Source organism: Oncorhynchus kisutch, linkage group LG16 (assembly GCF_002021735.2).
Source record: "Oncorhynchus kisutch isolate 150728-3 linkage group LG16, Okis_V2, whole genome shotgun sequence".
NCBI lineage: Eukaryota > Metazoa > Chordata > Actinopteri > Salmoniformes > Salmonidae > Oncorhynchus > Oncorhynchus kisutch.
The window spans coordinates 24603072-24630271 of record NC_034189.2 but is presented as its reverse complement, the minus strand read 5'-3'; the positions used below and the strand labels follow the sequence as shown (position 1 = coordinate 24630271).

General features: G+C 41.7%; 2 protein-coding genes across 3 annotated transcripts in view; one reads left to right on the top strand and one right to left on the bottom strand.

Moving 5' to 3' along the window:
- Window positions 1–674: 674 nt before the first annotated feature.
- gba3 (glucosidase, beta, acid 3) lies at window positions 675–6335 on the bottom strand. Of its 2 annotated transcripts, XM_020504241.2 has the most exons (6): window positions 6233–6335; window positions 5875–5986; window positions 3673–3900; window positions 2580–3382; window positions 1527–1650; window positions 675–1124 (listed from the first exon to the last, which is right to left on the bottom strand). In XM_020504241.2, exons 2-6 carry the CDS (start codon window positions 5927–5929, stop codon window positions 916–918), a joined length of 1419 nt encoding a protein of 472 aa, XP_020359830.1. In that variant the 5' UTR covers window positions 5930–5986; window positions 6233–6335; the 3' UTR covers window positions 675–915. The 2 variants fall into 2 exon arrangements, with proteins under 2 accessions (XP_020359830.1, XP_031647928.1); XM_031792068.1 differs by lacking the exon at window positions 6233–6335 and having other exon boundaries at window positions 5875–6188.
- Window positions 6336–14885: 8550 nt separating this feature from the next.
- Window positions 14886–27200, top strand: part of LOC109906517 (adhesion G protein-coupled receptor A3) — a 52580-nt gene continuing 40265 nt past the window's right edge. Inside the window, exon 1 of the mRNA XM_020504239.2 lies at window positions 14886–16034. Within this exon, the coding sequence (XP_020359828.1) occupies window positions 15811–16034 (224 nt within the window). The 5' untranslated portion in view covers window positions 14886–15810. The remainder of the gene's footprint in view (window positions 16035–27200) is intronic.

The following is a 27200-nucleotide window of genomic DNA, read 5'->3' as shown; positions in this document are numbered from 1 at the left end:
CATTCCTGTGGAACGCTTTCGACACCGTGTAGAGTCCATGCCCTGACGAATTGGCTGTTTTGAAGGCTTCTCCTGACAATGAGCAGCAAACCTTGAGCAGCAGTAACAATGTTGACATTTGCTAACATGCGGCTGGTAAATGTTTTTCCATGTTTGTCCTCATCTTGGACATTTGAATGTCCGTAACTCTCGTCCCTCATAATGTACTGACATACAAGGGACTCCGCCCGGTGTATTATCTCCAATTCTCTGTTTGTAAATACAAACCTGTGTTTTAAGACTATGTAATCCTTCTTACCTGGGCATGGGCTCCTGCCTGGCGTCATTTTTAGTGTTAAATCAAGCTCTCACTCAACCCCAACTCTCCACCGGGGCACAGTGAGTTGCATTGTGTATTTTGTTTCAACGTGAGGGCTGTATAGGATTTTTAAATAGATTTTTTATCATCTGAGCAATACAGGGGCCTTGAGGGTTGAGATATGAGGTCACACACACCTCTGTAGACTTGTGCCCCTCACCAAGCCCTGCATTGGCCACAACAGCTTGGCATAGCAACATAAACCCTTTGTACAAATTGAATGGGAATTGGGCAGGATAGAATACCTTTTCCATTCACTTGAATAAATGTAACACTCTTTGGCTGGGTCCTTGCAATTATATGCCAAAGTCAGGGAAGAAATCAGACAAAAATCACTTTATTGCGAAGGAAGCAGAATAAGCTTAGCACTGTTTAACAAAACCTTTTCAGGGTTGACAGAGAAAAGTGGAGCTACAATCTGTTTCAGATGGGCTTCAATTCAAAATTGCCTGTAGGAAAATTGCAATGGACCAAGCTTGGTTGCAGTCGATTAGAACAGAACATTGAGCAAAAAAAATTGCTGTTATTGGCTGATTAACACTGTGCCCATTGGCTGTTTAGATATTTACCATGGTCTGAGATCTGTACTTTGAAATTATGCCGGCATACTCCCTTCCAGAGCGGTACGCAGTCCGTGGTCGCTCCGGTCGAGAGAAGTCCACGTGGAACAGGCCAAAACGTACGCTGAACCCGTCGGCCCATTCAAAGTTATCCAGGAGAGACCAGGCAAAATAGCCTCGCACGTCAACACCATCCTCTCGGAGAGCTAGAACAAAGAGACAAACATACATGGTCTTTTTTTATTTTTAAATACGTGACAGTGCGCATTAAGAGGTCATGTGAAAATACTTTGTTCACACATAACAAAAGGACAAGATCCCATTGTATCATGATTGCCATAAGTCACTCTCTTAACCTTCTCCATTGACCTGAAATTAGCTAAATACTGTCACTAATTCAAAAGAACAGGTTCATCAACGAAGGATTCAAGTCACTCAGCCCCCTGTAACTTAGTTTCTGGATGGTATAAATACTACGATTTTAAGTGAGAAGCAACCCCTCAGAGGTTTAAATAGTACAAGTAGCGACTGGAAGAAATTCACATTAAATAATGATAGATTCTCCATAATATACGGTAGCTTTATGGCGGCCACTTTCTGGTCTCTACCTCTGGCTAGTTCCTGGATGATGTCATGGTAAAACCCACAACGCTTGAAATCATCCATGTCCACTGGCCCCACCTGGGAGAAGCCATTTTCTGTGATGTAGACCGCAGGGTTGTTGAATGTGTCCTGTCAAAGAAATGTGTTGCTATCATTGTCCAAGAAAACACGAGTTCAATAATGACAGTCAAACAACGCAGTGGAAGGCTTTAAAGTACAGTGGTGTGTGTGTGTGTGTGTGTGTGTGTGTGTGTGTGTGTGTGTGTGTGTGTGTGTGTGTGTGTGTGTGTGTGTGTGTGTGTGTGTGTGTGTTCTGGCTTCTGTTGGTTTCGTTGCACAAATTTAAACTTTCAAATGGTACCACAAAGTTGGTTGGAGGTCCACACATCAGAGAATGTTGACTTGAATGGGAATATGTTATTTTTAATTATACTGTCAATCCTCCATAGGAAAATCAGAGAAATATAGATAATAGAATAGACATTAAGTTGACATTCAAAGGTGGGTGGACCGGTCATCTTTGCAGTATTAGAAGTTACATTTTCAATTAAATTTCAATGGTATACTAGCTAAATTGCATTCAAATCGATTTAACCCGGTGACAAACCACGACAGCAGGATATTTCTCATTCTCAAAAAACTGTTTTCAGCTGAAGCGATCAATGTGACACAATTCAGTGTGACAACTGTAATGGCTCTTCAATCTGTTTACTGTGCAAAAAAACAATCAATAGCGAGCAACTATGTTAATGTTAAATGTTCTCCTCACTAAAAGTTTGGCTCAATTTGATTGGCTCAAGGCAGGGGATTCAATCCATGAATTGAATAATCCTTAAATGTAAAATCATCAGAAAAAAATGTATTCTAAAACTTGATTTCATCCTTTGAATTGACTGCTTTCGAATGGAGCCGACCCTGTTAACCTGGGCGCTGTTCGGATACTTTAAAAATGTGTACTTTCCTTAGTGTAATCACTGATCTGACATGACGTGGATTGGAACTTTCAAAAAGTTGTTTTATTTTTGTAAGTATTGGAACAGGACCCTGGTCCTCTTTACCTTAATGTACTTCAGCAGTTTCCTCAAGCCGTCAGGAACCACAGCCAGCCATGACACCCCACATACCGGCCAGGATGGGTCCACCACCCCCTCTGCATCCTGGTCACTCTTCAACCCCAACACCCCTGGACAACATTCCCCTGGCTTCACCCTCCGAGACGTATAGTAGTTCAACGCAAAAAAGTCAGCCGTGCCGAGAAGACTAGGCTCGTCTTTAGAGAACCTGGGCAGTCTAGAACCTTCTTGGTAACCCAGTTCTTTGCTTCTGACCTCAATACTAGACCTCATCACTTCTGGGTAGTCTCCAGTGACAAACAGGGGCCAGGCAAACCACCCTAGTGTAAAGGCCAGGTAGCGTTCGGTGGCGGCCGTGTCATGTGGACTGGCCGGATCCAACGGTTCAGCCCAGTCGCTATTAATCGCTAAGGACACCGAGCCACCCTGTTTTGCCCTGTAGAGGACATTGTAGCTGTGCCAGGCCCTGGCGTGGCCACGTAGCATGTTGTGGCCCACCAGGTAGGCAGCCATCCCTGGTTCTTTTACCCCCGGGGCAAAGATGCCATCCTCGTGGCCCAGTTTAGCGCACACGTATGGCTCGTTCAACGTGATCCACAGTTTCACACGATCCCCGAACGATTCAAAGCAGAAGCGGGCGTAGCTGTCAAAGATGGCCGCAATCTCAGGTGATTTCCAACCTCCCTGGTCCTGGAGAGCTTGTGGCAGGTCAAAGTGGTACAGAGTAACCATGGGCAACACGTCACTAGCCACCAAATCATTGATCACTTTGTTGTAGTATCGCAAACCTGCAGGACAGAGACACATAGCTTAGTAGTAAATCATGGGTATCAAGGCTAAATTAGGCTTCAATCAGGGACGCTGCACTTCTAAGAGTAGCACACAATAAACTGTGGCAAAAGGGTCCAGACCCCTTGACAGAGTTTGTGGCACTGCATTGTTTACATAAACAAAAGCCAGGTCATAACACAATAATGTATGATATTTCTTTTTTATCATATCATACGCATTCACCACCAATAAATACTGGAGGAATCTTATCGTAAGTAACCACTACACAGTCTCAGAGTACGGCTACCTTTTTGATTGACATGCCGTGTTATCCCCTCCGGTAGCAGGCGGGACCAGGACAGAGACAGGCGGTAGTGGGTCAGGCCTAGCTGACGGATACACCGGAGGTCCTCTTCCCAGAGCTCATAGCTGTTACAGGTGACATCTCCACTCTGGCCCTCGAACACTAGTCTGCCCCCCTTGTGACAGAACGTGTCCCAAATGCTCGGTCCCTTGTCATCCACATTCCAGCCTCCTGCGAGGTTCAATTCATAGCAGTACTGATCATCCATAACGCACTGTTTGAATATCAACAACCAAAATTTTGAAAGAACAATGTGCCTACAATTCCTAAAAATAGCTATTGTACTGTATGTAGCCTATATACAGTGCATTCGGGAAGTATTCAGACCCCTTCACATTTTCCACATTTTGTTACGTTCCAGCCTTATTCTAAAATGTATTGTTTTTCTCATCAACTACACACAATACCCCATAATGACTAAGTGAAAACAGGCTTTCAGAAATGTTTGTAAATGTACATAAAAATATATAAAAAAATACCTTATTCACATCAGTATTTAGACTCTTTGCTATGAGACTACATTGAGCTCAGGTGCATCCTGTTTCCTATTGATCATCCTTGACATGTTTCTACAACTTGATTGGAGTCCACCTGTGGAAAATGCAATTAATTGGACAGGATTTGGAAAGACACACACCTGTCTATACAAGGTCCCACAGTTGACAGTGCATGTCAGAGAAAAAACCAAGCCATGAGGTCAAAGGAATGGTCCGAAGAGCTCCAAGACAGGATTGTATCGAGGCACAGATCTGGGGAAGGGTACCAAAACATTTCTGCAGCATTGAAGGTCCCCAAGAACACAGTGGCCTCCATCATTCTTAAATGGAAGAAGATTGGAACCACCACGGCCAAACTGAGCAATAGAGTGAGAAGGGCCTTGGTCATGGAGGTGAACAACAACCCGATGGTCACTCTGACAGAGCTCCAGGCCTTTATGGTAGGGTGGCTAGATGGATGCCACTCCTCAGTAAAAGGCACATGACAGCCCACTTGGAGTTTGCCAAAAGGCATCTAATGGACTCTGACCATGGGAAACTTTTGGCCTGATTGCCAAGCGTCACTTCTGGTGGAAACCAGGCACCACTCATCACCTGGCCAATACCCTCCCTACGGTGCAGTATAGTGGTGGCAGCATCATGCTGTGGGGATCTTTTTCAGCGGCAGGGACTGGTAGACTAGTCAGGATCGAGGGAAAGATGAACGGAGCAAAGTACAGAGAGATCCTTGATGAAAACCTGCTCTCGTTGTCCTGCGCTCGTTATCCTGTTGGAAGGTTCAGACGGGACAACGACACTAAGCACACAGCCAAGACAACGCAGGAGTGGCTTCTGGACAAACCTATGAATGTCCTTGAGTGGCCCAGCCACAGCACGGACTTGAACCCGATCTAACAACGCTGGAGAGACCTGAAAATAGCTGTGCAGCAACGCTCCCTATTCAACCTGACAGAGTTTGAGAGGATACGCAGAGAAGAATGGGAGAAACTCCCTAAATACAAATGTGCCAAGCTTGTAGCGTCATACCCAAGGAGACTCAAAGCTGTAATCGCTGCCAAAGTCGCTTCAACAAAGTACTGAGTAAAGAGTATGAATTTGTATTTTTTATACATTTGCAAAGAAAATCTAAAAAACAGTTTTGATTTGTCATTATGGGATGTTGTGTGTAGATTGATGAGGGGAAAAAACTATTTAAGCCATTTTAGAATAAGGTTGTAATGTAACAAAATGTGGAAAAAGTGAAGGGGTCTGAATACTTTCTGAATGCACTGTCAATGGGCTACTGTAAGTCTATGGTTGCTCATTCTATATATGTATATAGCTCATGCTGTAGTTGTTAAATGTATACATAACTACATTAATGTTTCAACTATTAGGCTACTATCAATACATGATACAGTGGTTGAGAGAAACTCTTGAGTTAAAGTCCACCTTTTGCATTAGAGATCTAACTGCAGCCTACCGGTAGACCTATAGGTTTCAAGTAGTTGTGTGTAGGTTAGGCAACTTCTCGCGCTAGGCCAGAGAAAGTCTTCTCGGGGACGCGCATTACCTTTCCTAATCAAATTACTGTATCTACAAATGCACACACAAAAAAAAACACTTATACAGTTTGACTGCCGGCGCCAAACAAATTCTTATTACGCACCTTCGATTTGATAAGCGGATGTAGCCGCGCCCCATGCAAAGTTAGTCGGGAACATGGTTTCAGAATCGTTCGTATGGATACAATTCCATTCAGGCCTGTTGGTTATATTTGCCTACATGTACAAAAAAATATATTTAAAAAAGACAACAACCCTCTTGTTGTGAAATATTGTATTGTCAAGCAAGCACGAGTTAGAGTTAAAGGAGCTGCATAGTCAATCTGTCCTCTGCATTGGCCGTGCAGCATTTACCGTGGCATTCATGCTACGTGGAGCAGCGCAAAACTGTTGAGCATTGCTATTGTGAAGGAAGTTTTCAAGGAAGTGAGTTTGTGTTTATATAGGATCTCCAGCCATTACCTACTGTCAAACATCAATGTCTATACGGAGCCCTCCGCATTGTTACAACATTTGGGAAGTGCACAGCGGTGCGGTACAGAACTCAATTTGGTCCGACACACACCGCCTCCAACCATATTTAGAACAAAGCATAAATTGGCTTTTAGTTACGTAGACTCTGATGCGTTACATCACTAGGGCTTGTTCGCAATCGTTGTTGTGAACTCTCGCTGCGCAAATTCTGTTTGTAGGCTACATGAAGGTTGGAGTGAAAAAACATAGCTGGAAGATGAGGATCTATCTGGCTTCAAAAAGTATTCACACCCGTAGACCTTTTCCACACTTTATTGTTACAGCCAGAATTAAACATGTAATTTTGATTTTGTGTCACTGGCCTACACACAATACCCCATAGTGTCAAAGTGGAATACAAATCAAAGTTTATTTGTCACGTGAGCCGAAGACAACAGGTGTAGTAGACCTTACAGTGAAATGCTTACTTACAGGCTCTAACCAACAGTGCAAAAAAGGTATTAGGAGAACAATAGGTAAGTAAAGAAATAAAACAACAGTAAAAAGACTGAAAAATAACAGTAGCGAGGCTATATACAGTAGCAAGGCTATAACAGTAGGAAGGCTACATACAGGCATACTACCTCACACATACAAGTATCTGTAAGGTCCCTCAGTCGACCAGTGAATTTCAAACACAGATTCAACCACAAAGACCAGGGAGGTTTTGCAAAGAAGGGCACCTATTGGTAGACGGGTAAAAAAAAACAGACACTGAATATCCCTTTGAGCATCATGAAGTAATTAATCACACATTGCATGGTGTATCAATACACCCAGTCACTACAAAGATACAGGCTGTCCTTCCTAACTCAGTTGCCAGAGCAGAAGGAAACTGCTCAGGGATTTCACCATGAGGTCAATGGTGACTTTAAAACAGTTACAGAGTTTAATAGCTGTTGTCAAAGCTAAAATACCACCCCTGCAGGATTAACTGACTCAAATAGGCCCTGTCTACCCAATGGCAGTTCCGTTATCTCTTGCCCCTAATCCCCACAGATCTGATAGATGCCACTCTGCTTTACCACTGGGTTAGTGTACAGCTAGGGACTGTCCTTCAGACTCAACAGTGAGGGCCTTACGGTAGAGTGGGCTATCCCCAAAGTCGATTGCCTGTGCTCTTTCACCCTGCATCCCGGCAGGATCGTCCAGACCAGAGCTTCCACCTTAGAGCACTATGAGAGGCTCCCTCCCGGGTTGGCTTAGCCCAGAATCTCCCCTCCTACGACTCCTACCAATGCACTCAAATCAAGTCCAATTGTATTTGTCGCATGCACCGAATTCAACAGTGAAATGCTTCCTTACAAGCCCTTAACCAACAATGCAGTTTTAAGGAAAATAAGTAAGAAAGTATTTACTAAAAAATAAAAGTAAAAAAATTGCAAAAAATTTAAATAAGAAAATGGAAATATAACATATAATTAAAGAGCAACAATAAACAATAAAGAGCAACAATAAAATAACAGTAACAAGGCTATATACAGGGGTACTGGTACAGAGTCAGTGTGCAAGGGCACAGGTTAGTCAAGGTAATTGAAGTAACATGTACAGTGGGGCAAAAAAGTATTTAGTCAGCCACCAATTGTGCAAGTTCTCCTACTTAAAAATATGAGAGAGGCCTGTAATTTTCATAATAGGTACACTTAAACTATGACAGACAAAATGAGAAAAAAATCCAGAAAATCCCATTGTAGGATTTTTGATGAATTTATTTGCAAATTATGGTGGAAAATAAGTATTTGGTCAATAACAAAAGTTTATCAATACTTGTGATATACCCTTTGTTGGCAACGACAGAGGTCAAACGTTTTCTGTAAGTCTTCACAAGGTTTTCACACACTGTTGCTGGTATTTTGGCCCATTCCTCCATGCAGATCTCCTCTAGAGCAGTGATGTTTTGGGGCTGTAGCTGGGCAACACGGACTTTCAACTCCCTCCAAAGATTTTCTATGGGGTTGAGATCTGGAGACTGGCTAGGTCACTCCAGGACCTTGAAATGCTTCTTACGAAGCCACTCCTTCGTTGCCCGGGCGGTGTGTTTGGGATCATTGTCATGCTGAAAGACCCAGCCACGTTTCATCTTCAATGCCCTTGCTGATGGAAGGAGGTTTTTCACTCAAAATCTCACGATACATGACCCCATTCATTCTTTCCTTTACACGGAACAGTCGTCCTGGTCCCTTTGCAGAAAAACAGCCCCAAAGCATGATGTTTCCACCCCCATGCTTCACAGAAGGTATGGTGTTCTTTGGATGCAACTCAGCATTCGTTGTCCTCCAAACACGACGAGTTGAGTTTTTACTAAAAAGTTCTATTTGGGTTTCATCTGACCATATGACATTCTCCCAATCTTCTTCTGGATCATCCAAATGCTCTCTAGCAAACTTCAGACGGGCATGGACATGTACTGGCTTAAGCAGGGGGACACGTCTGGCACTGCAGGATTTGAGTCCCTGGCGGCGTATTGTATTACTGATGGTAGGCTTTGTTACTTTGGTCCCAGCTCTCTGCAGGTCATTCAATAGGTCCCCCGTGTGGTTCTGGGATTTTTGTTCACCGTTCTTGTGATCATTTTGACCCCACAGGGTGAGATCTTGCTTGGAGCCCCAGATCGAGGGAGATTATCAGTCGTCTTATATGTCTTCCATTTCCTAATAATTGCTCCCACAGTTGATTTCTTCTAACCAAGCTGCTTACCTATTGCAGATTCAGTCTTCCCAGCCTGGTGCAGGTCTACAATTTTGTTTCTGGTGTCCTTTGACAGCTCTTTGGTCTTGGCCATAGTGGAGTTTGGAGTGTGACTGTTTGAGGTTGTGGACAGGTGTCTTTTATACTGATAACAAGTTCAAACAGGTGCCATTAATACAGGTGACGAGTGGAGGACAGAGGAGCCTCTTAAAGAAGAAGTTACAGGTCTGTGAGAGCCAGAAATCTTGCTTGTTTGTAGGTGACCAAATACTTATTTTCCACCTACAATGTTTTTTCTCATTTTGTCTGTCATAGTTGAAGTGTACCTATGATGAGAATTACAGGCCTCTCTCATCTTTTTAAGTGGGAGAACTTGCACAATTGGTGGCTGACTAACTACTTTCTTGCCCCACTGTAAATGTTGGTAAAGTGGGGGGGGGGGGGGGGGGGTCACTTGGTTAGCTGATCAGGACTCTTATGGCTTGGGGGTAGAAGCTGTTAAGAAGCCTCTTGAACCTAGACTTGGCACTTCAGTACCGATTGTCGTACGGTAGCAGAGAGAACAGGCTATGACTATGGTGGCTGGAGTCTTTGGCAATTTTTAGGGCCTTCCTCTGGCACTGCCTGGTACAGAGGTCCTGGATGGCAGAAAGCTTGGCCCCGGTCATGTACTGGGCCATAAGCACTACCCTCTGTAGTGCCTTGCGGTCAGAGACCAAGCAGTTGCTATACCAGGCGGTGATGCAACCAGTGCTCTCGAGAGTGCAGCTGTAGAACTTTTTGATAATCTGAGGACCCATACCAAATCTTTTCAGTCTCCTGGGGGGGATAGGTCTTGTCGTGCCCTCTTTAAGACTGTCTTGGTGTGTTTGGACCATGATAGCTCATTGGCTCTCAACCTGTTCCACTACAGCCCGTCGATGTGAATGGGGGTGTGTTCGGCCCTCCTTTTCCTTAAGTTCACGATTATCTCCTTTGTCTTGATTACATTGAGGGAGAGGTTGTTATCCGGTCTCTGACCTCCTCCCTATAGGCTGTCTCATCGTTGTCAGTGATCAGGCCTGCCACTGTTGTGTCGTCAGCAAACTTAATGATGGTGTTGGTGTCGGACATGGGTGAACAGGGAGTACAGGAGGGGACTGAGCATGCACCCCTGAGGGGCCCCCGTGTTGGGGATCAGCATGGCAGATGTGTTGTTACCTACCCTTACCACCTGGGGGCGGCCTGTCAGGAAGTCTAGGATCGAGTTACAGAGGGAGGTGTTTAGTCCCAGGGTTTTTAGCTTAGTGATGAGCTTTGAGGGCACTATGGTGTTGAACACTGAGGCATTAGTGAATGAATAGCATTCTCACGTAGGTGTTCCTTTTGTCCAGGTGGGAAAGGGCAGTGTGGAGTGCAGTAGAGATTGCGTAATCTTTGGATCTGTTGGGTGCATACATTCCTTTTGTCCAGGTGGGAAAGGGCAGTGTGGAGTGCAGTAGAGATTGCAAATTGGAGTGTTTCTACGATTTCTGCGATAATGGTGTTGTTGTGAACCATGACCAGCCTTTCAAAGCACTTCATGGCTACAGACGTGAGTACTATGGGTCGGTAGTGATTTAGGCAGGTTACCTTGGTGTTCTTGGGCACAGGGCCTATGGTGGTCTGCTTGAAACATGTAGGTATTACCGACTCGATCAGGGACAGGTTGAAAATGTCAGTGAAAATACTTTAAACATTTTGTATACAACCTTTATTTAACTAGGCAAGTCAGTGAAGATCAAATTCATATTTACAGTGACAGCCTACCCAAGCCAAAACCTAACCGGGATGGCGCTGGGCTAGTTGTGCGCCACCCTATGGGACTCCCAATCACGGCCGGTTGTGATAGAGCCCAGGATCAAACCAGGGCCTGTAGTGGCACCTCTAGCACTGAGATGCAGTGCCTTAGACCGCTGCGCCACTCGGGAGCCCCACTTTCCAGTTGGTCAGCGTATGCTCGGAGTACATGTCCTGGTAATCCGTCTGGTCCTGCGGCCTTGTGAATGTTGACCTATTTAAAGGTCTTACTCACATCGGCTATGGAGAGTCTGTTCACACAGTCGTCTGGAACAACTGGTGCTCTCATGCATGCTTCAGTGTTGCTTGCCTCAAAGCGCACATAGAAGTCATTTAGCTCGTCTGGTAGGCTCGTGTCACTGGGCAGCTCACGGCTGTGCTTCTCATTGTAGTCCTTAATAGTTTGAAGCCCTGCCACATCCGATGGGCGTCGGAGCCAGTGTTGTAGGATTCAATCTTAGTCCTGTATTGACGCTTTAACTGTTTGATGGTTTGTCAGAGGGCATTGCGGGATTTCTTATAAGTGTCTGGGTTAGTGTCCCACTCCATGAAAGCGGCAGATCTACCCTTTAGCTCAGTGGGGATGTTGCCTGTAATCCATGGCTTCTGGTTGGGGTATGTACTTACGGTCACTTTGCCATTTAACATATTTAACCTTTAATCATTATTTTATCAAATTCCAGTCCCAGTTAATTTATTTGACTTATTTTTCGTATTTTCCTTAGTCAACGTCAATTCTCTCTCAATGTTCATTCTTCTTGTGCTCTGGGTGAGGGTGTGAAAGGGAATCTTCTTCATAAGTGTGTACATGTGTGTACGCAAATGTGTTTCTAAAATGTCACAGAGAACTGGGCCTTGGCCTAGAGATTTTTAGGATAAAAAGAAACAGAATAGAGCTTAGCACAGACAAAATCCTAGAAGAAAACCTGGTTCAGCCTGCTTTACAACAGACACTGGGAGAGAGAAATTCATCTTTCAGCAGGACAATAACCTAAAACACAAGGCCAAATATACATTGGAGTTTCTAACCAAGATGACATTGAATGTTCCTGAGTGGCCTGGTTACAGTTTTGACTTAAATCGGCTTGAAAATCTAGGGCAAGACTTGAAAATTGCTGTCTAGCAATGATCAACAACCAACTTGACAGAGCTTGAAGAATTTGAAAATCAATAATCTGTAAATATTGTACAATCCAGGTGTGCAAAGCTCTTAGAGACTTACAGAGAAAGACTCGAAGCTGTAATCACTGCCAAAAGTGATTCTAACATGTATTTATTCATGGGGTGTGAATAATTATAAAAATTTGATATTTCAGGATTTTATTTTCCATCAATTTGGAAACATTTCTAAAAACATGTTTTTGCTTTGTCGTTATGAGGTATTGTGTGTAGATGTGTGAGAAAAATAATCTATTTAATCCATTTTGAATTAAGGCTGTAACTCAACAAAATGTGGAGTAAGTCAAGGGGTATGAATACTTCCTGAAGGCACTCTATTTATCTGTGAATCAGCGCATTGCTCATTAATCACTTGTTACCTGTCCTGTACCCTGGCTGAATTTGTTAAAAAAAATATATATATATATCCATAAATGCATTAGTTATAGGCTACCTCACAACAGTGGTTCCAGGAGTCCATTGATTAAAAAAATTACCCAGAGAGTGAGATGACCTCCTGAATCATTCATGATCAGGCATGTGACTAATCCTCTGTCCTCTATAGGGATAGCACAATCTAGTAATCAAATTATCAGTCATTGCATACTATCCATAACAGACATCCTTTGGACCATAGTGACAATTTGCATAGTTTATGGGAAATATAATAGGAGTAAGTCCTGCATCTGGAGAAATAGATAAATTACAGTTATTTCACATGACTCATATTACATTATTTCATATAATTGTCTTATGTTACCTTATTTTGGTCTCTTGGTAGTAAATATTGAAGGCCACCACCTCATCAATACATTTAATTGTGTCATCCTGAAGCACTCCTTGCTTTGTCTCCAGGAAAATCTGTTACTACAATAGCTTTAAAAAAAAAAAAATTGTTGTTGTTTTTTTGTTTGTTACTACAATAGCTGTTGTCTGTATGTTTGCAGGCAGCCTTCTTTCAGTGGACGTCAAAGTCCTATGTGAGCCTGAAAACAAACAAGACCAATGGAAGTAAAAGCTGCGTAGCCCAGGGGTATGGGGTTTCCTGAGATAATTGGGTTACTTTGTCTGCCTGTCTTTCTGTCTCTCTGTCTTTCTGTCTCTGTATGTCTCTCTGTCTCTCTTTCTCTGTCTGTCTGTCCATCTGTCCGTCTGTCGCTCTTCTAAAACCAAGATGCTGAAGACAGGTTGGCTCTGCATGAGTGTTAGACAAGGGTATTGTAGTATTGCACATGTGAATTCTTATATGGCGTTTTCCTCTCTGACTGACTCTGGCGTTCCATGGCTATTGCCCATTGAAAAGCTAGTCTGAACTTGTTTGAGAAGCTTTGTGTGAAGGAACACAGAAAGAGAGGAGATACAATGCTGGATGAACTAAAAGAGAGAGGGGGTGCATCGCAAAGACCTGCTTTTATTACATTTGAAAAGGAAAGCATTGTTTAATTGTCTTGGCTGCATTGTTATTATGGTAGACATGTGTAGGTGGACGGGTAATCATGCTATTATAACACTATTAACAACAATTAAGTATTGTTATGTTGTTACATACTATTTTAAAAATTGCATTTGATTGCACAAATTAAATTGCTATGTAACAACAATGTTGTTACTGTAGTTATTGCAGTATTACTACGCATATAGCACCAAGAGTATGTAAAGTGTTACCAAATTAATTTTACCCAAGGATGAGAAAGGATTTAAATAGGCTACATTTCCAAATCAACACTCACCCGTAGCATCACTACTCTGGACGGTTCTGACCTAGAATATGTGGACAACTACAAATACCTAGGTGTCTGGCTAGACTGTAAACTCTCCTTCCAGACTCACATCTCCAATCCAAAATTAAATCTAGAATCGGCTTCCTATTTCGCAACAAAGCCTCCTTCACTTCATGTCGCCAAACATACCCTTGTAAAACTGACTATCCTACCGATCCTTGACTTTGGCGATGTCATTTACAAAATAGCCCCCAACACTCTACTCAGCAAACTGGATGCAGGCTATCACAGTGCCATCCGTTTCGTGACCAAAGCCCCATATACTACCCACCACTGCGACTTGTATGCTCTCGTTGGCTGGCCCTCGCTACATATCCGTGGCCAAACCCACTGGCTCCAGGTCATCTATAAGTCTTTGCTAGGTAAAGCCCTGCCTTATCTCAGCTCACTGGTCACCATAGCAACACCCAGCCGTAGCAAGCACTCCAGCTCCATATTGCACTGGTCATCCCCAAAGCCAACACTTCATTTGGCCGCCTTTCCTTCCAGTTCTCTGCTGCCAATGACTGGAACAAATTGCAAAAATCTCTGAAGCCGGAGTCTTATATCTCCCTCTCTAACTTTATGCATCAACTGTCAGAGCAGCTTACCGATCACTGTACCTGTACACAGTCAATCTGTAAATAGCCCACCCGACTACCTCATCCCCATAGTATTACTTACCCTCTTGCTCTTTTGCACCCCAGTATCTCTACTTGCACATCATCATCTGCACATCTATCACTCCAGTTTTAATGCTAAATTGTAATTATTTTCATCTCTAGGGCCTATTTATAGCCTACCTCCCTACTCTTCTACATTTGCACACACTGTACATAGATTTTTCTATTTTTTTTATTTTGTGTTATTGACTGTAACTCTGTGTTGTTGTTTTTGTCGTACTGCTTTGCTTTATCTTGGCCAGTTCGCAGTTGTAAATGAGAATTTTTCTCAACTGGCCTACTTGGTTGAATAAAGGTTAAATAAAAAAATACTGGATATTTTTCATAGTCAAAGTGGCTAGGCATATCTATTTTCCATTAAACAAAATAAAATAGGGTTGTTTTCTCTGTAACTGATGGGGTGCACAATTTTGTTTATTGTGTTTCATCTTTTTCTTCACCTGCACGTAAAATGTAAACCTGAGCAGCAGCTAGAATGGGAGACAAGAGGCAGTCTGTGTAGCCTGTAGAGTGACGTCAGTGGCTGTAAACGCATGCAACATGGAGCCAGGGTCAAGACTGTGGGAGAAGAGTTCTCAACGGAAATGAAGCCAATGAGTACTTTCAAAGAGAGAGACGAGGACCGCAATTATGGATATCTATTTAAACTTGGGAGAATTTCTACACGTTACTGACTAACTCGAGTGGGAATATGTTTCTTTCGTTCGTTTTTTTTAGGAGTGCTATGATTTCCCTTTGCTCCAACAACTGGACTCGATGGACGCCTAAAGTGAAAAGTTGCTTACAGATGTTTTAGTTAGTTGTAAGGCTATTTAAATGTGTGGCAGTCTACGCCTCTCGGGATCAGTTATCTTAGGTAGAACGTTTTTAAAGTTTAGGCGTGATCAGATTTCATTAAGATAGTGTGTTATCTTTGGATGACTGCAGCTGTCTCTTGGTGGAGTAGGCACAATTCTCACTTGGATCCGCGCTATTGGCGACAAAAGAAAACATTTTCTCAATCGTTGAAGTCAAATTGTGTAGCCTAGAAAAATCGGTACAATTACAAGTGAGTGTTTTTTTTTTCTTTTTCGGAAGGCAGCAAAGACCCGATAAAGAAATTGATTTATAAATCGTGTATTTTGGCAAACAAAGGATGTATAGACCCTCTCTCGGAGTAATTGACGCCGAACACAAATCGAAACCGTTGCAAAAAAATGGAGGGGGAAATTCACATTATGGTGGACAAGATGTTTGCAACATGATTGAAGCTCAGAATATTCTGAAGGACGTTTTGGTTTACCATTTGAACAGTAGCCTATTTGTGCCAGGCCATTTCATAGTACGACCACAAATCCCTGCCTTCCACGCTACTTGATATTAATATATACTTTTCTCTACCTATGCTTCAGTAGCCTGATTATCTTACATGTAATTTAAAATGAGGGTAAACGCGGTGGATTTGTTGCAATTGTTACTTGTTTTGCTACTCGGTGGCGATGGATCTGCGCTATCATCTGATTGTAAATCATATGATGAACGTTCAAAAAGCGCAGGGAAAAGCACACAGTCGGCGGTCACGGCCGATAGGAAAGTGGTCTGCAGCAATATGGAACTCCATCAGGTGTTACCCCCGGACTCCTTCCCCAACAGAACAGTCACGTTGTAAGTATAACTCGCATCCAAAGAATAATGATGCTGTCCCCTTGTTTGGAACAGCTTGGGCACACAGAAATAACCAAACCGCCAAATGTTTGTCTTGTTTATTACCGGCACTTTATTCTTTCTGTTGAGGCCAACTACTATTCAACTTTCAGGCCAACACAACTGGCATAACATACCGGTAGTTGTTTTTTGAACGTTAAGACTATTGCTTAGCGAGGGGTCTTGGGGGACCAATATAGATTCTGCAGAATCCCAACTGCAGAATTCTTCAATTAGCTAATAGCCAGCTATATCTTGTTAGTTTTACACTAACCTGGTTTGGGAATGTTTAGGTTAATCACTACGTTCTGCTGATGAATTCAACTACTGACATACACATACTGTACATTACAGCTCAACTAAAATGACCCTGCCCTTACTAAATTGTATTTATTATGGATCCCCATTAGCTGCTGCCAAGGCAGCAGATACTCTTCCTGGGGTCCAGCAAAATTAAGGCAGTTTCTACCATTTTAAAAACATTACAATACATTCACAGGTTTCACAGCACACTGTGTGCCCTCAGGCCCCTACTCCACCACTACCGCATATCTACAGTACTAAATAAATCTGTGTGTGTGTAGTGCGTATGTTATCGTGTGGGTGTATACATGTGCCTATGTTTGTGTTCCATGTAGCCATGGCTCTATGTAGTACTGTGCACCTCCCATAGTCTGTTCTGAACTTGGGGACTGTGAAGAGCCCTCTTGTGACATGTCTTGTGGGGTATGCAATGGTGTCCGAGCTGTGTACCAATAATTCAAAAAGACAGCTAGGTGCATTCAACACCTCTCATAAATACAAGTAGTGATGAAGACACTCTCTCCTCCATTGACATGCATATGATTAATATAAACTCTCTGTGTTCATCCAAGAGCCAGACGTGCAGCCCAGTTCTGAGCCAATTGCAAATTTCCTAAGTCCCTTTTTGTGGCACCTGACGACATGACTGAACAGTAGTCAAGGTGTGACAAAACTAGGGCCTGTAGTACCTGCCTTGTTGATTAAAGGTCAACCGATTATGATTTTATGAACGCCGATACCAATTATTGGAGGACTGATACCGATTAATCGGCCGATTTTATTAAAATAAAAAATAAAATTAAAAGGCTTTTATTTGTAGTAATGACAAGTACAACAATACTGAATGAACACTTATTTTAACTTAATATAATACATAAATAAAATTTAATTTAGCCTCAAATAAATAATGAAACATGTTCAATTTGGTTTAAATAATGCAAAAACAAAGTGTTGGAGAAGAAAGTTAAAGTGCAATATGTGCCATGTAAGAAAGCTAACGTTTAAGTTCCTTGCTCAGAACATGAGAACATATGAAAGCTGGTGGTTCCTTTTAACATGAGTCTTCAATATTCCCAGGTAAGAAGTTTTAGGTTGTAGTTATTATAGGAATTATTGGACTATTTATCTCTATACCATTTGTATTTCATATACCTTTGACTATTGGATGTTCTTATAGGCACTTTAGTATTGCCAGTGTAACAGTATAGCTTCCGTCCCTCTCTTCACCCCTACCTGGGCTCGAACCAGGAACACATCGACAACAGCCACCCTCGAAGCATCGTTACCCATCGCTCCACAAAAGCCACTAACTAGCTAGCCATTTCACATTGGTTACACAAGCCTAATCTCGGGAGTTGATAGGCTTGAAGTCATAAACAACGCAATGCTTAAAGCATTGCGAAGAGCTGCTGGCAAACGCACTAAAGTGTTGTTTGAATGAATGCTTACGAGCCTGCTGGTGCCTACCATCGCTCAGTCAGACTGCTCTATCAAATCATAGACTTAATTATAACATAATAACACACAGAAATCGAGCCTTAGGTCATTAATATGGTCGAATCCGGAAACTATCATATCGAAAACAAAACGTTTATTCTTTCAGTGAAATACGGAACCATTCCGTATTTTATCTAACTGGTGGCATCCATAAGTCTAAATATTTCTGTCATAATTACGTAGAATTCTGGCAAATTAGTTCGCAATGAGCCAGGTGGCCCAAACTGTATGCAATGAACGAAAGAGAAGTGACACAATTTCAACTGGCTAATATTGCCTGCTAATCTGGATTTCTTTTAGCTAAATATGCAGGTTTAAAAATATATACTTCTGTGTACTGATTTTAAGAAAGGCATTGATGTTTATGGTTAGGTACAGTCATGCAATGATTGTGCTTTTTTTGCAAATGCGCTTTTGTTAAATCATCCCCCATTTGGCGAAGTTGGCTGTCTTTGTTAGGAAGAAATGGTCTTCACACAGCTTGCACAGTCTTCACTCATTTCACACAGTTTGTTTTTAACTGACTTACCTAGTTAAAAATAGGTGTAAAACAAACAAACAGCCAAATCGGTGTCCAAAAATACCGATGTCCGATTATGAAAACTTGAAATCAGCTGTAATTAATCGGCCATTCCGATTAATCGGTCAACCTCTATTGTTGATAGTGTTGTTAAGAAGGCAGAGCAGCGCTTTATTGTGGACATACTTCTCCCCATCTTAGCTACTGTTGTATCAACATGTTTTGACCATGACAGTTTACAATCCAGGGTTACTCCAATCAGTTTAGTCGTCTCTACTTGCTCAATTTCCACATTTATTTATTGCTTGTGTCAAGGATACAGAGGTCCCTATTTCATGTGTAGCTTTATTGTATCACCTCCACGTCCATCCCTCATCAGCTGCTTAACAATAGAAGTATCCTTTCTAACAGATGTCTTTGTCATGTCTCACTATAATCTAGTCCTGTATGATGGAAATGTCAGTGACCAGAATACAGTTTAAAATGGTAAATGCAGTGTATAATTGTATGGCATCCCAAGGGTATTTATATAGGCTAAGCAGACACGTATACTGAGATTGTTGAACACATCTAGTGTGTGGTTGGTAATCATTTTCATTGCCACAACACAGCTATTTGTGTAATGCAACCACACTGTGTACCATTAAACCACCACAGCATATTGCACATGCAGTTACCCCGATGGAGAGAAGACTGAAGTGTTTTGGAGTCTACACCAGCCAAGAGCATCAGTTCATTATACTAGTACTCTACACTAATGCCTAATTTCAATGGCCCAAGAGATGGAAAAGGCATTTTTTGTGACTTGGTTGATGAAAGGTTGAGCCTTTGCCTAATTTGATCTATGTGTTGTTGGGTGCCTTTATTTGTTCGGCGCTAAATGAATGACAAACCACGTGATGGGATGTCTTTTCAAGAGGCTACGTCAAGCATGTATCAAAGCCTCATTGGTACAGTTGTCTCTCTTCTAGTGGCCACTTCCAGTCCCTCTTCCAAAAATAGGAGGCAAGAATGCAAGGAATTAGGCTTAGTGATTGTACGTGGGCCTCTAGAACTTTAAAACAGAGGATGTGGGTGGTAGACTGTTGCTTTTTCTTCTTCATTTTTAAGTTCTTCCAAAGAAACTTGTAGTTCCTCAAGGATTATTTTTCTACTCTGACTAGGCATGATGTTGGTTAAGTCAGTGATTGATTGAGATGTTATTACCCCCGTCATGGTATGCGATCTTTCTTTTTTCCTTCCTTACAATTCCTTACATCTCAACTGCTTGGATGGCCATCATTTTGTTCCGCCCGACAGTGATTGATTGGGAGTGGAAACATATTCCTGTCTTGAGCATTGAACCAAGCTCCATGATTCAAGGTCTGAGAGTTGGTCACTGCAGAACAAGAGCGCTAATTAGATTGCACACATTGCAAAGTGCTCAGGCATTCCTATGGGTTTCCCACTAAACTTCCCCATGGGTCTCTTAAAGTTTTTGTCAAGGTTTCTGTCAAATAGACTCACTGCAACTCCGTCCAGATGAAAGTGACTGCTTTCCATGAAACCGCGCACTCTTTTTGGCTGCTACATTTTGGGGCTCGTTTACGACCTCTCTGTGTCCTGTCAGAGGGGTTAACAGCGGTCTGGACACTGGGCCTGGACTGACCTGATCCCAGCTGCTCCACCCGACCTTCCCTGACCCTGAAAATCAATCACTTCCCCCTGCCTGGACACCGTAGATCCCAGTCATGCCCTACTACCTCTCGCTTTTGTTCTGTGGGGCCAAGAAGTTCACCCTGCCTTCTGGCCCCAAAAGCTAAAGTTGGGAGGAGAGAAAGTGCAAAAAACTAAATTGATAGTGTTAGGACATTTGGATAGCTCTTTCGGTTTATCTTGAAAAATGGACTGCCAATAAGATAGTCCTTAACTTCTGGTTAAGCACACCACATACATTGATTGTTTTGTGGGCATTTCATCTTTAAGTCCGTGGAATGCAGAAGTTACAACGTTTCCCTAGTGAATTTTCTATGTCAAGATGACCTGTGTCAGACCCACCATTGTGGGTAAATAAAGCTTTCTATCTGGTTTAGTTTGGATTACCATGCCATTATCTCAGGGAATGGCTTATCTAGAGCTACCTCTGACTTGTGCAGATAATGGATGTTTCTGGACAGAGTTCACACAATCATATCCAGCCTTAACCACTGGTCTAGGGTCTGTGAAACCACCATAACATGTTCTAAATGTGTTGAATTGGTGCATCGTTATCAGTCCCTTTCCAGACTTGGTCTATTGACAGACTTGCTTGTCAGTAAATTAACGACTTGGTCCGATGCAGTGATTCATGTTGGGTGTAACTAGAGACCCATTAATCATACCTTTTTGACCCACATACTTCCTGTTTCCTGTCTGGAGGGATCATCTGACCTTTAGCCAAACTCAGCAGCTCATAGTTAAAGCTACAATATGTAACTTTTTGGGCAAACTGACTAAATTCGCATATATTCTGAGTTATAGGTATTGCATTCTCAATGAGAGTAAATCTAAGAAGCAGTAGATCTATTCTATGTGCAATATGTCTACGCTTCCTGCTCTGAAGTTCTGAATTTTGCTTTTTTTTGTACACTAGCTTCAAACAGCTGAAAATACAATATTTTTGGTTATAGAAAACATATTTCACAGCGGTTTAGATGGTACAATGATACTCTATCCAGACTGCTTGTTTTGTCACATACATTGAAATAAGATAGCCTTTTTTTAAAAATTTATTTTGCAACCAGTAAATGGCGACGCGATTTCTGCATATTGCAGCTTTAAAGCGAATAACAAAGACAAGTTTAAAACTTTCTTGAATCCTCAACGAAATTCATCTAGACATTTTAGTCAAGAGTAACTAAGGACTATGATTTAGAAAAATGTTAGTTGGACATTGTTTGTAATCAAAATGGCTGGAAAACTGATTGGTTTAAAAGTCAAACTCATTAGGCTCATAGGGAAAGTATTTGGGGACCCTGTGAGTTCAGGCTGCTGAATGCCTCTGTGGAGAAAGGATGAGTGCTGCATTTCCAGCATTTGGACTCTCCAACTGATACTGCATGCCAAAGGAATCTGAGAGAAATGACACAAACGCATCGACACAACCAGCTTGTTCTCTTGTCAGAAAAGTGTATTGTAAAATGAGGCCTCGTGCTAGCATAACCTTTGCGTCTTTCTTCCGCACAGTGTGGTAATTTCAGGTGTGTCGTTTGAAGAGTATATGCGCAACTGCATGTGTGTGAGGCTGTTCCTGTTCCTGTTTTACCCTACATTAGAACAGCCCCTCTTGGATCCTTCCCAGCAGGCACCTGGGATTGACTATGCGGCCCAGAGCACACCTGGAGTCCACCGAAGAGTGTTGAACTGATGTCAGCACGAGGCAGGGATTTCCTCCCCACTGCAGGAAAAGCAAGTGCAGTTTGACGACACAGTTAGGAGCAGTAAACACAAGGTTCACAGCAGCAGGGAATCATGGGGGATGGCCTGGTATGCATCCAGTTTCCTGAATACTTAACCTGCAGTGAATGCCAGTGGACCATGTTTTTAGAATGGAGTAGCTAACTCCATAATATATTTTTTATTTATTTTTTATTTTACTAGGCAAGTCGGTTAAGAACAAATTCTTATTTTCAATGACGGCCTAGGAACAGTGTGTTAACTGGCTGTTCAGGGGCAGAACGACAGATTTGTACCTTGTCAGCTCGGAGATTCGAACTTACAACCTTTCGGTTACTCGTCCAACGCTCTAACCACTAGGCTACCCTGCCTCTTGACTTGAAACTTGCGGTAAAATACATTTACATTTTATAAAACGTTTTAAATGAATGACAAAGACGAGTAATTTACAAGCCTACGTTCTCTCACCACTATATTTGACTTCATTGTTTACGTTATGAGTGAGCTGAATTTAGTTGTGGCATCTGAAGGTAGAATCCTCTCTGTTGTTCTCTTGATTTGTTTCGCTGCTCCTACATGAAAAGGGGAAGTAGGCAGGCTGGCGGCCTTTTGAAGTGCTTGTGTAACTAGTACCCAAGAGTACCCTGTCACGCATGTCCGGTGGCTAGAAAGGTTTGTTTTGCTTTTCAGGCATGCGTTTGGGTTAATGCAACGCCCCCTGTGTTTTTCATTGCTGTTTTGTGATGTTTGGAGAGGAGAACCAAATCCCGAAGGTGAGGCAATGACTGGCGGCTGAGTGTTCACATCCAGGCGGCTCAGTCTCTCCTTGCACAGACCGGTTGAGACTTCCTTGCTCAGACCGGTTGAGCATTTGGTTTGCCAGACCATACTTGGGCCTCAAGTTCAAAGGCTAGGCTATTCATTTGGGCTTGGTCTTATGTGTACCTGAATTTCTGTACAAGGATGTGGGCCTTCTTGTTTGTCTATCTGAAAGGCTCCAGTTCTTGGTTTCTATTCATTTGTCTGTTAGCCCTGTATTTTGCATATGCAACAGTTTGGGCTGCCTAGCTCGTTGCGAACTAATTTTCCAGAATTTTCCATAATTATGACATAACATTGAAGGTTGTGCAATGTAACAGTAATATTTAGACTTTGGGTTGCCACCTGTTAGATAAAATACGTAACGGATCTGTATTTCACTGAAAGAATAAAAGTTTTGTTTTCTAAATGATAGTTTCCGGAATTGACAATATTAAGGATCTAAGGCTCATATTTCTGTGTTAATAATATTAAGTCTATGATTTGATAGAGCAGTCTGACTGAGAGGTGGTAGGCGGCAGCAGGCTTGTAAGCATTCATTCAAACTTCACTGCATTTGCCAGCAATGCTTGATTCAAGCCTATCAACTCCTGAGATTAGAACATCCAATAGTCAAAGATATGTGAAATACAAATGGTATAGAGAGGAATAGCCGACGCGTCATAATTCCTAACTACAACCTAAAACCTCTTAACTGGGAAAATTGAAGAACTGGGGATATTGAACCACCAGCTTTCTCATGTACTGAGCAAGGAACTTAAATGTTAGCTTTTTTACATGGCACATATTGCACTTTTACTTTCTTCTCCAACACTGTTTTTACATTATTTAATCCAAATTGAGCATGTTTCATTATGTATTTATTTATGTATAATATTAAGTTAAAATAAGTGTTCATTGTTCATTCAGCATGGTTGTAATTGTCATTATTACAAAAAGACAAGTGTGTGTGTGATATATATATATATATATCACACACATCTTTTTATAAAAACGTCCGATTAATCGGTATCCGCTTTTTTGGTCCCGCAACAATCGGCGTTGAGAAATCATAATCGGTCGACCTCTACCTTGCACGTAAAGGAGCTGTAAGGTGTTTTCTATACATGCTTTAACGTAGATCATTGGAATTAAAAGGAGATATTGTCCGGCTTATAGCTGTGGGAGAGTGACACCGCATAGTCTGTTCTTGTATGACAAGTGACCTCAGTGAATTGTTTCAAAGATGAGGCATTTTTCCTTCCAAATGCAAGACAGTATTCAGGCCTTCATTTTGCGGAATACGCAGGCTGCCAATTCATAACTTAGTTAAAGAATAATCTATGGGAATTTCTGAGGAGTTTCCTTATGGTCTCCCAAGCGTTCTGGTTGTTACCACAGTTTCAGGGAGTGGAGAGAAAGTGCCAGGGTCACCTTTAACCGCTATTTCATCAGATGTAATTTAGTAATATGATGTCTACCCTCCTATCTCAATCAGATACTTTTGATGAATGTTCATAGTTTCCCCTTTTTAATATTGACTGGCAAGAGGTAAAGGGCTTAAAGTAAGGCTCCTCCTGAAGCTCGGCAGCACCACAGCTATTGAGCCCTCCTTTTCTTTCACCAACACAGCCCATCCCCTCTCTCTGTGTGAGCTTAGTGAATGCTGGAATCTCTTTAGCAGTTTTTATTTTATTTTTATGAGCTCAATTGCCGTCAGAAACGTTGTTACCCCTGTGTTTTCTAAAGGGCTCCAGCTCTCCTTCAGGTCGTCCTTTGTTAAGCCTTCTAAGCATAAAGAAAGTGTTGCAAGGCTTTTTTGTTGTTGTTGCCTTTGGGGGGGGGGTTGTATAGTGGCTGACTTTTTTTTATTTTTATACTCAATCCCTGGTTAACTTTAGTGCTAATAACCTGGGGCCGATGTACTTCAAATGGCTGGATTTTCTGTTGTGAAAAGAGTACAACCTTACCTTCAAGACTGATAGGCCCATTCTGGGAAAGAATAGCCGTATTGTAGGTGGTGTGTTTTATCTTTTGAGTTATTTTGCTTCACTTGAAGAGCACGGGGAGAACAGAACAGCCTGTTTTGTTATTTTTATTAGTGTTTTTTTTTATTGATGAGGAATTATCGCAATGGTGGTGAAACCAGAGAGAGTTGAGTCAGTTAGGCTTGACAACACGCACGGTTTGTATGATAGAGGCTACAATTCTTGTGATTTACAGTCCCTATTACATTAGAGCATATTACGAGAGATTTGTGTGGATCTCTCTTAGGGCTGACCCCATTTAGTTAATTGTTTGGTCGATAGGCTGTTGGTCGACTGAGATTATTTTTTTATTCGAGCAGTCGGAAATATATATATATATATTTTTCATGGCACACAAGACAGCTGTCTGAACCGTGTCAGTGGAATAATCAATTGCGGAGGCCACAGGGATGGAACGGTCCAAGCAGAAGGGGAGTTTGGCTAAGATGCACATTCATTGTTTCGTAACTTCATTGTGTGAACTGTTTGCCCTTAGTTTGTTAGTCTCTCAATTCCCCATTACATTCTGTATGTCACCAGTAGTTCATTTACTGTTAATTCCCATAATGTAAGCTCCACAATGCTTGTTTGGTTACGGTAATTTCTGTTAATGTAACAGAACTATTTATTATTTTATTATTATTACAGTCGGTTACCATTCTTATTGTTGGAGTGGACACGTTGTTTGCAGAGCTCACAACCTATGCAGCACTTGTGAGGAACAACATTTTGGTTTATTTCATTCCATTTGCGAGTTTTGTCAATTTATTCATTGTCTTTTTTTGGAGCACTCCTGTCCAATGTTGAATAAAGACGCACACCTGATTGCGCATATAAATGCATGTCTAGGCTACCCGGGCTGTGCGCAAATGTAGGCCTATAAATGTGCCCATTTGGGGATGTCTGATAGTATTTCTGATTTGTCTTAAATGACCACCACTAATGTGCTGTTGAGCTTCTCAAAGTAATTTTTCTTCCCATCAAACAACAAGTGAACAGTCTGTTTTTAGAATCCATTGAGGATGACAATAGTTCCTCAATTTATTTGAAAAACACTTCAAGCTCTTTCCATTTCAAAAGCTACTTGCTGTTGAGCTCTGATCCAGTTAAACCGTCATAAAATACCTGATTACTTTTTATCCCTTGCACAAATATCCTACAGCTGTGTCTGTACCTAGCTCACTGTTGCATTACATTTTATACAATGTTGCAAGTTTGCTAGCATGACTCAGTTGATACAATGTTTCAAGTTCGTTGTGGACAGGCCTTGCATTGGCATCAGGATACTTGCTACCTGCAGGCTGTAATGTTTTTATTTGTTGGCTTCATGTAGGCTATTTTTACTAAGTTGGCAATAGAAGGTACTTTTAGATTTGTATCAATTTCAATTAGATAGGATGTTGATTAACCACATGACAATGATTTTGAGATAAAAAGACTTTAGTTTATTTTAATTAAACTATTCCATGAAAATGTGCATATGAAAATCATAACTGTCATTCAGGTCGGTAGAAATGGTAAGATAAATTGGCGCTCCAAATGGAAAAGGTTGCCAACACCCAGCCTATTGCTGGTAACTTTAGTAGCATAATGGCAGGATCTGTAAAGGCCAGCAGTGCAATATTTTGAAACACAGCTTAGCCTTTTGTTAATCACCCTGTCGTCTCAGATTTTAAAATTATGCTTTACAGTGAACGCAATCCAAGCGTTTGTGTAAGTTTATCGATGGCCTAGCATAGCATTATGTACACTTAGCATCAGGAAGCTTGGTCACGAAAATCAGAAAAGCAATCAAATTAACCGTTTACCTTTTGATCTTCGGATGTTTTCACTCACGAGACTCCCAGTTACACAGCAAATATTCCTTTTGTTCCATAAAGATTATTTTTATACCCAAAATACCGACGTTTGTTTGTCGCGTTATGTTCAGAAATCCACAGGAAAGAGCGGTCACGACAACGCAGACGGAAATTCCAAATTGTCTTCATAATGTCCACAGAAACATGTCAAAGTTTTTTATAATCATTCCTCAGGTAGTTTTTAAAATATATATTCGATAATATATCAATCGAGTGTGTAGCTTTTTCCATAACAGCGGGAGGAACAATGGCCGCTTCACTCAATTGCGCACCATCTCACTCTGAGAGCCCCCACCTCTCCACTTACACAATGTGATCCTTCATGCTCATTTTTCAAAATAAAAGCCTGAAACTATGTCTAAAGACTGACACCTTAGGGAAGCCACAGAAAAAGGAATCTGGTTGATATCCCTTTATATGGAGGACAGGCATGCATAGGAACACAGAGGTTTCAAAATAAGAGGCACTTCCTGATTGGATTATCCTCAGGCTTTCGCCTGCAATATCAGTTCTGTTATACTCGCAGACAATATTTTTACAGTTTTGGAAACTTTAGAGTGTTTTCTATCCTAATCTGCCAATTATATGCATATTCTAGCATCTGGTCATGAGAAATAGGCCGTTTACTTTGGGAACGTTATTTTTCCAAACATAAAAATAGTGCCCCCTAGCTTCAAGAGGATCAGCTTTTTGGTATGCCACAACAGTC

Excerpts from the sequence above, each read along its gene's own strand:
- gba3 (XM_020504241.2), bottom strand. The coding sequence starts at position 5,929 with ATGTTCCCGACTAACTTTGCATGGGGCGCGGCTACATCCGCTTATCAA. Across the intron at positions 3,901-5,874 it reads ATCCGCTTATCAAATCGAAG|GAGGCTGGAATGTGGATGAC; the intron begins GTGCGTAATAAG and ends TGAACCTCGCAG. Across the intron at positions 3,383-3,672 it reads ACGGCATGTCAATCAAAAAG|GTTTGCGATACTACAACAAA; the intron begins GTAGCCGTACTC and ends TCTGTCCTGCAG.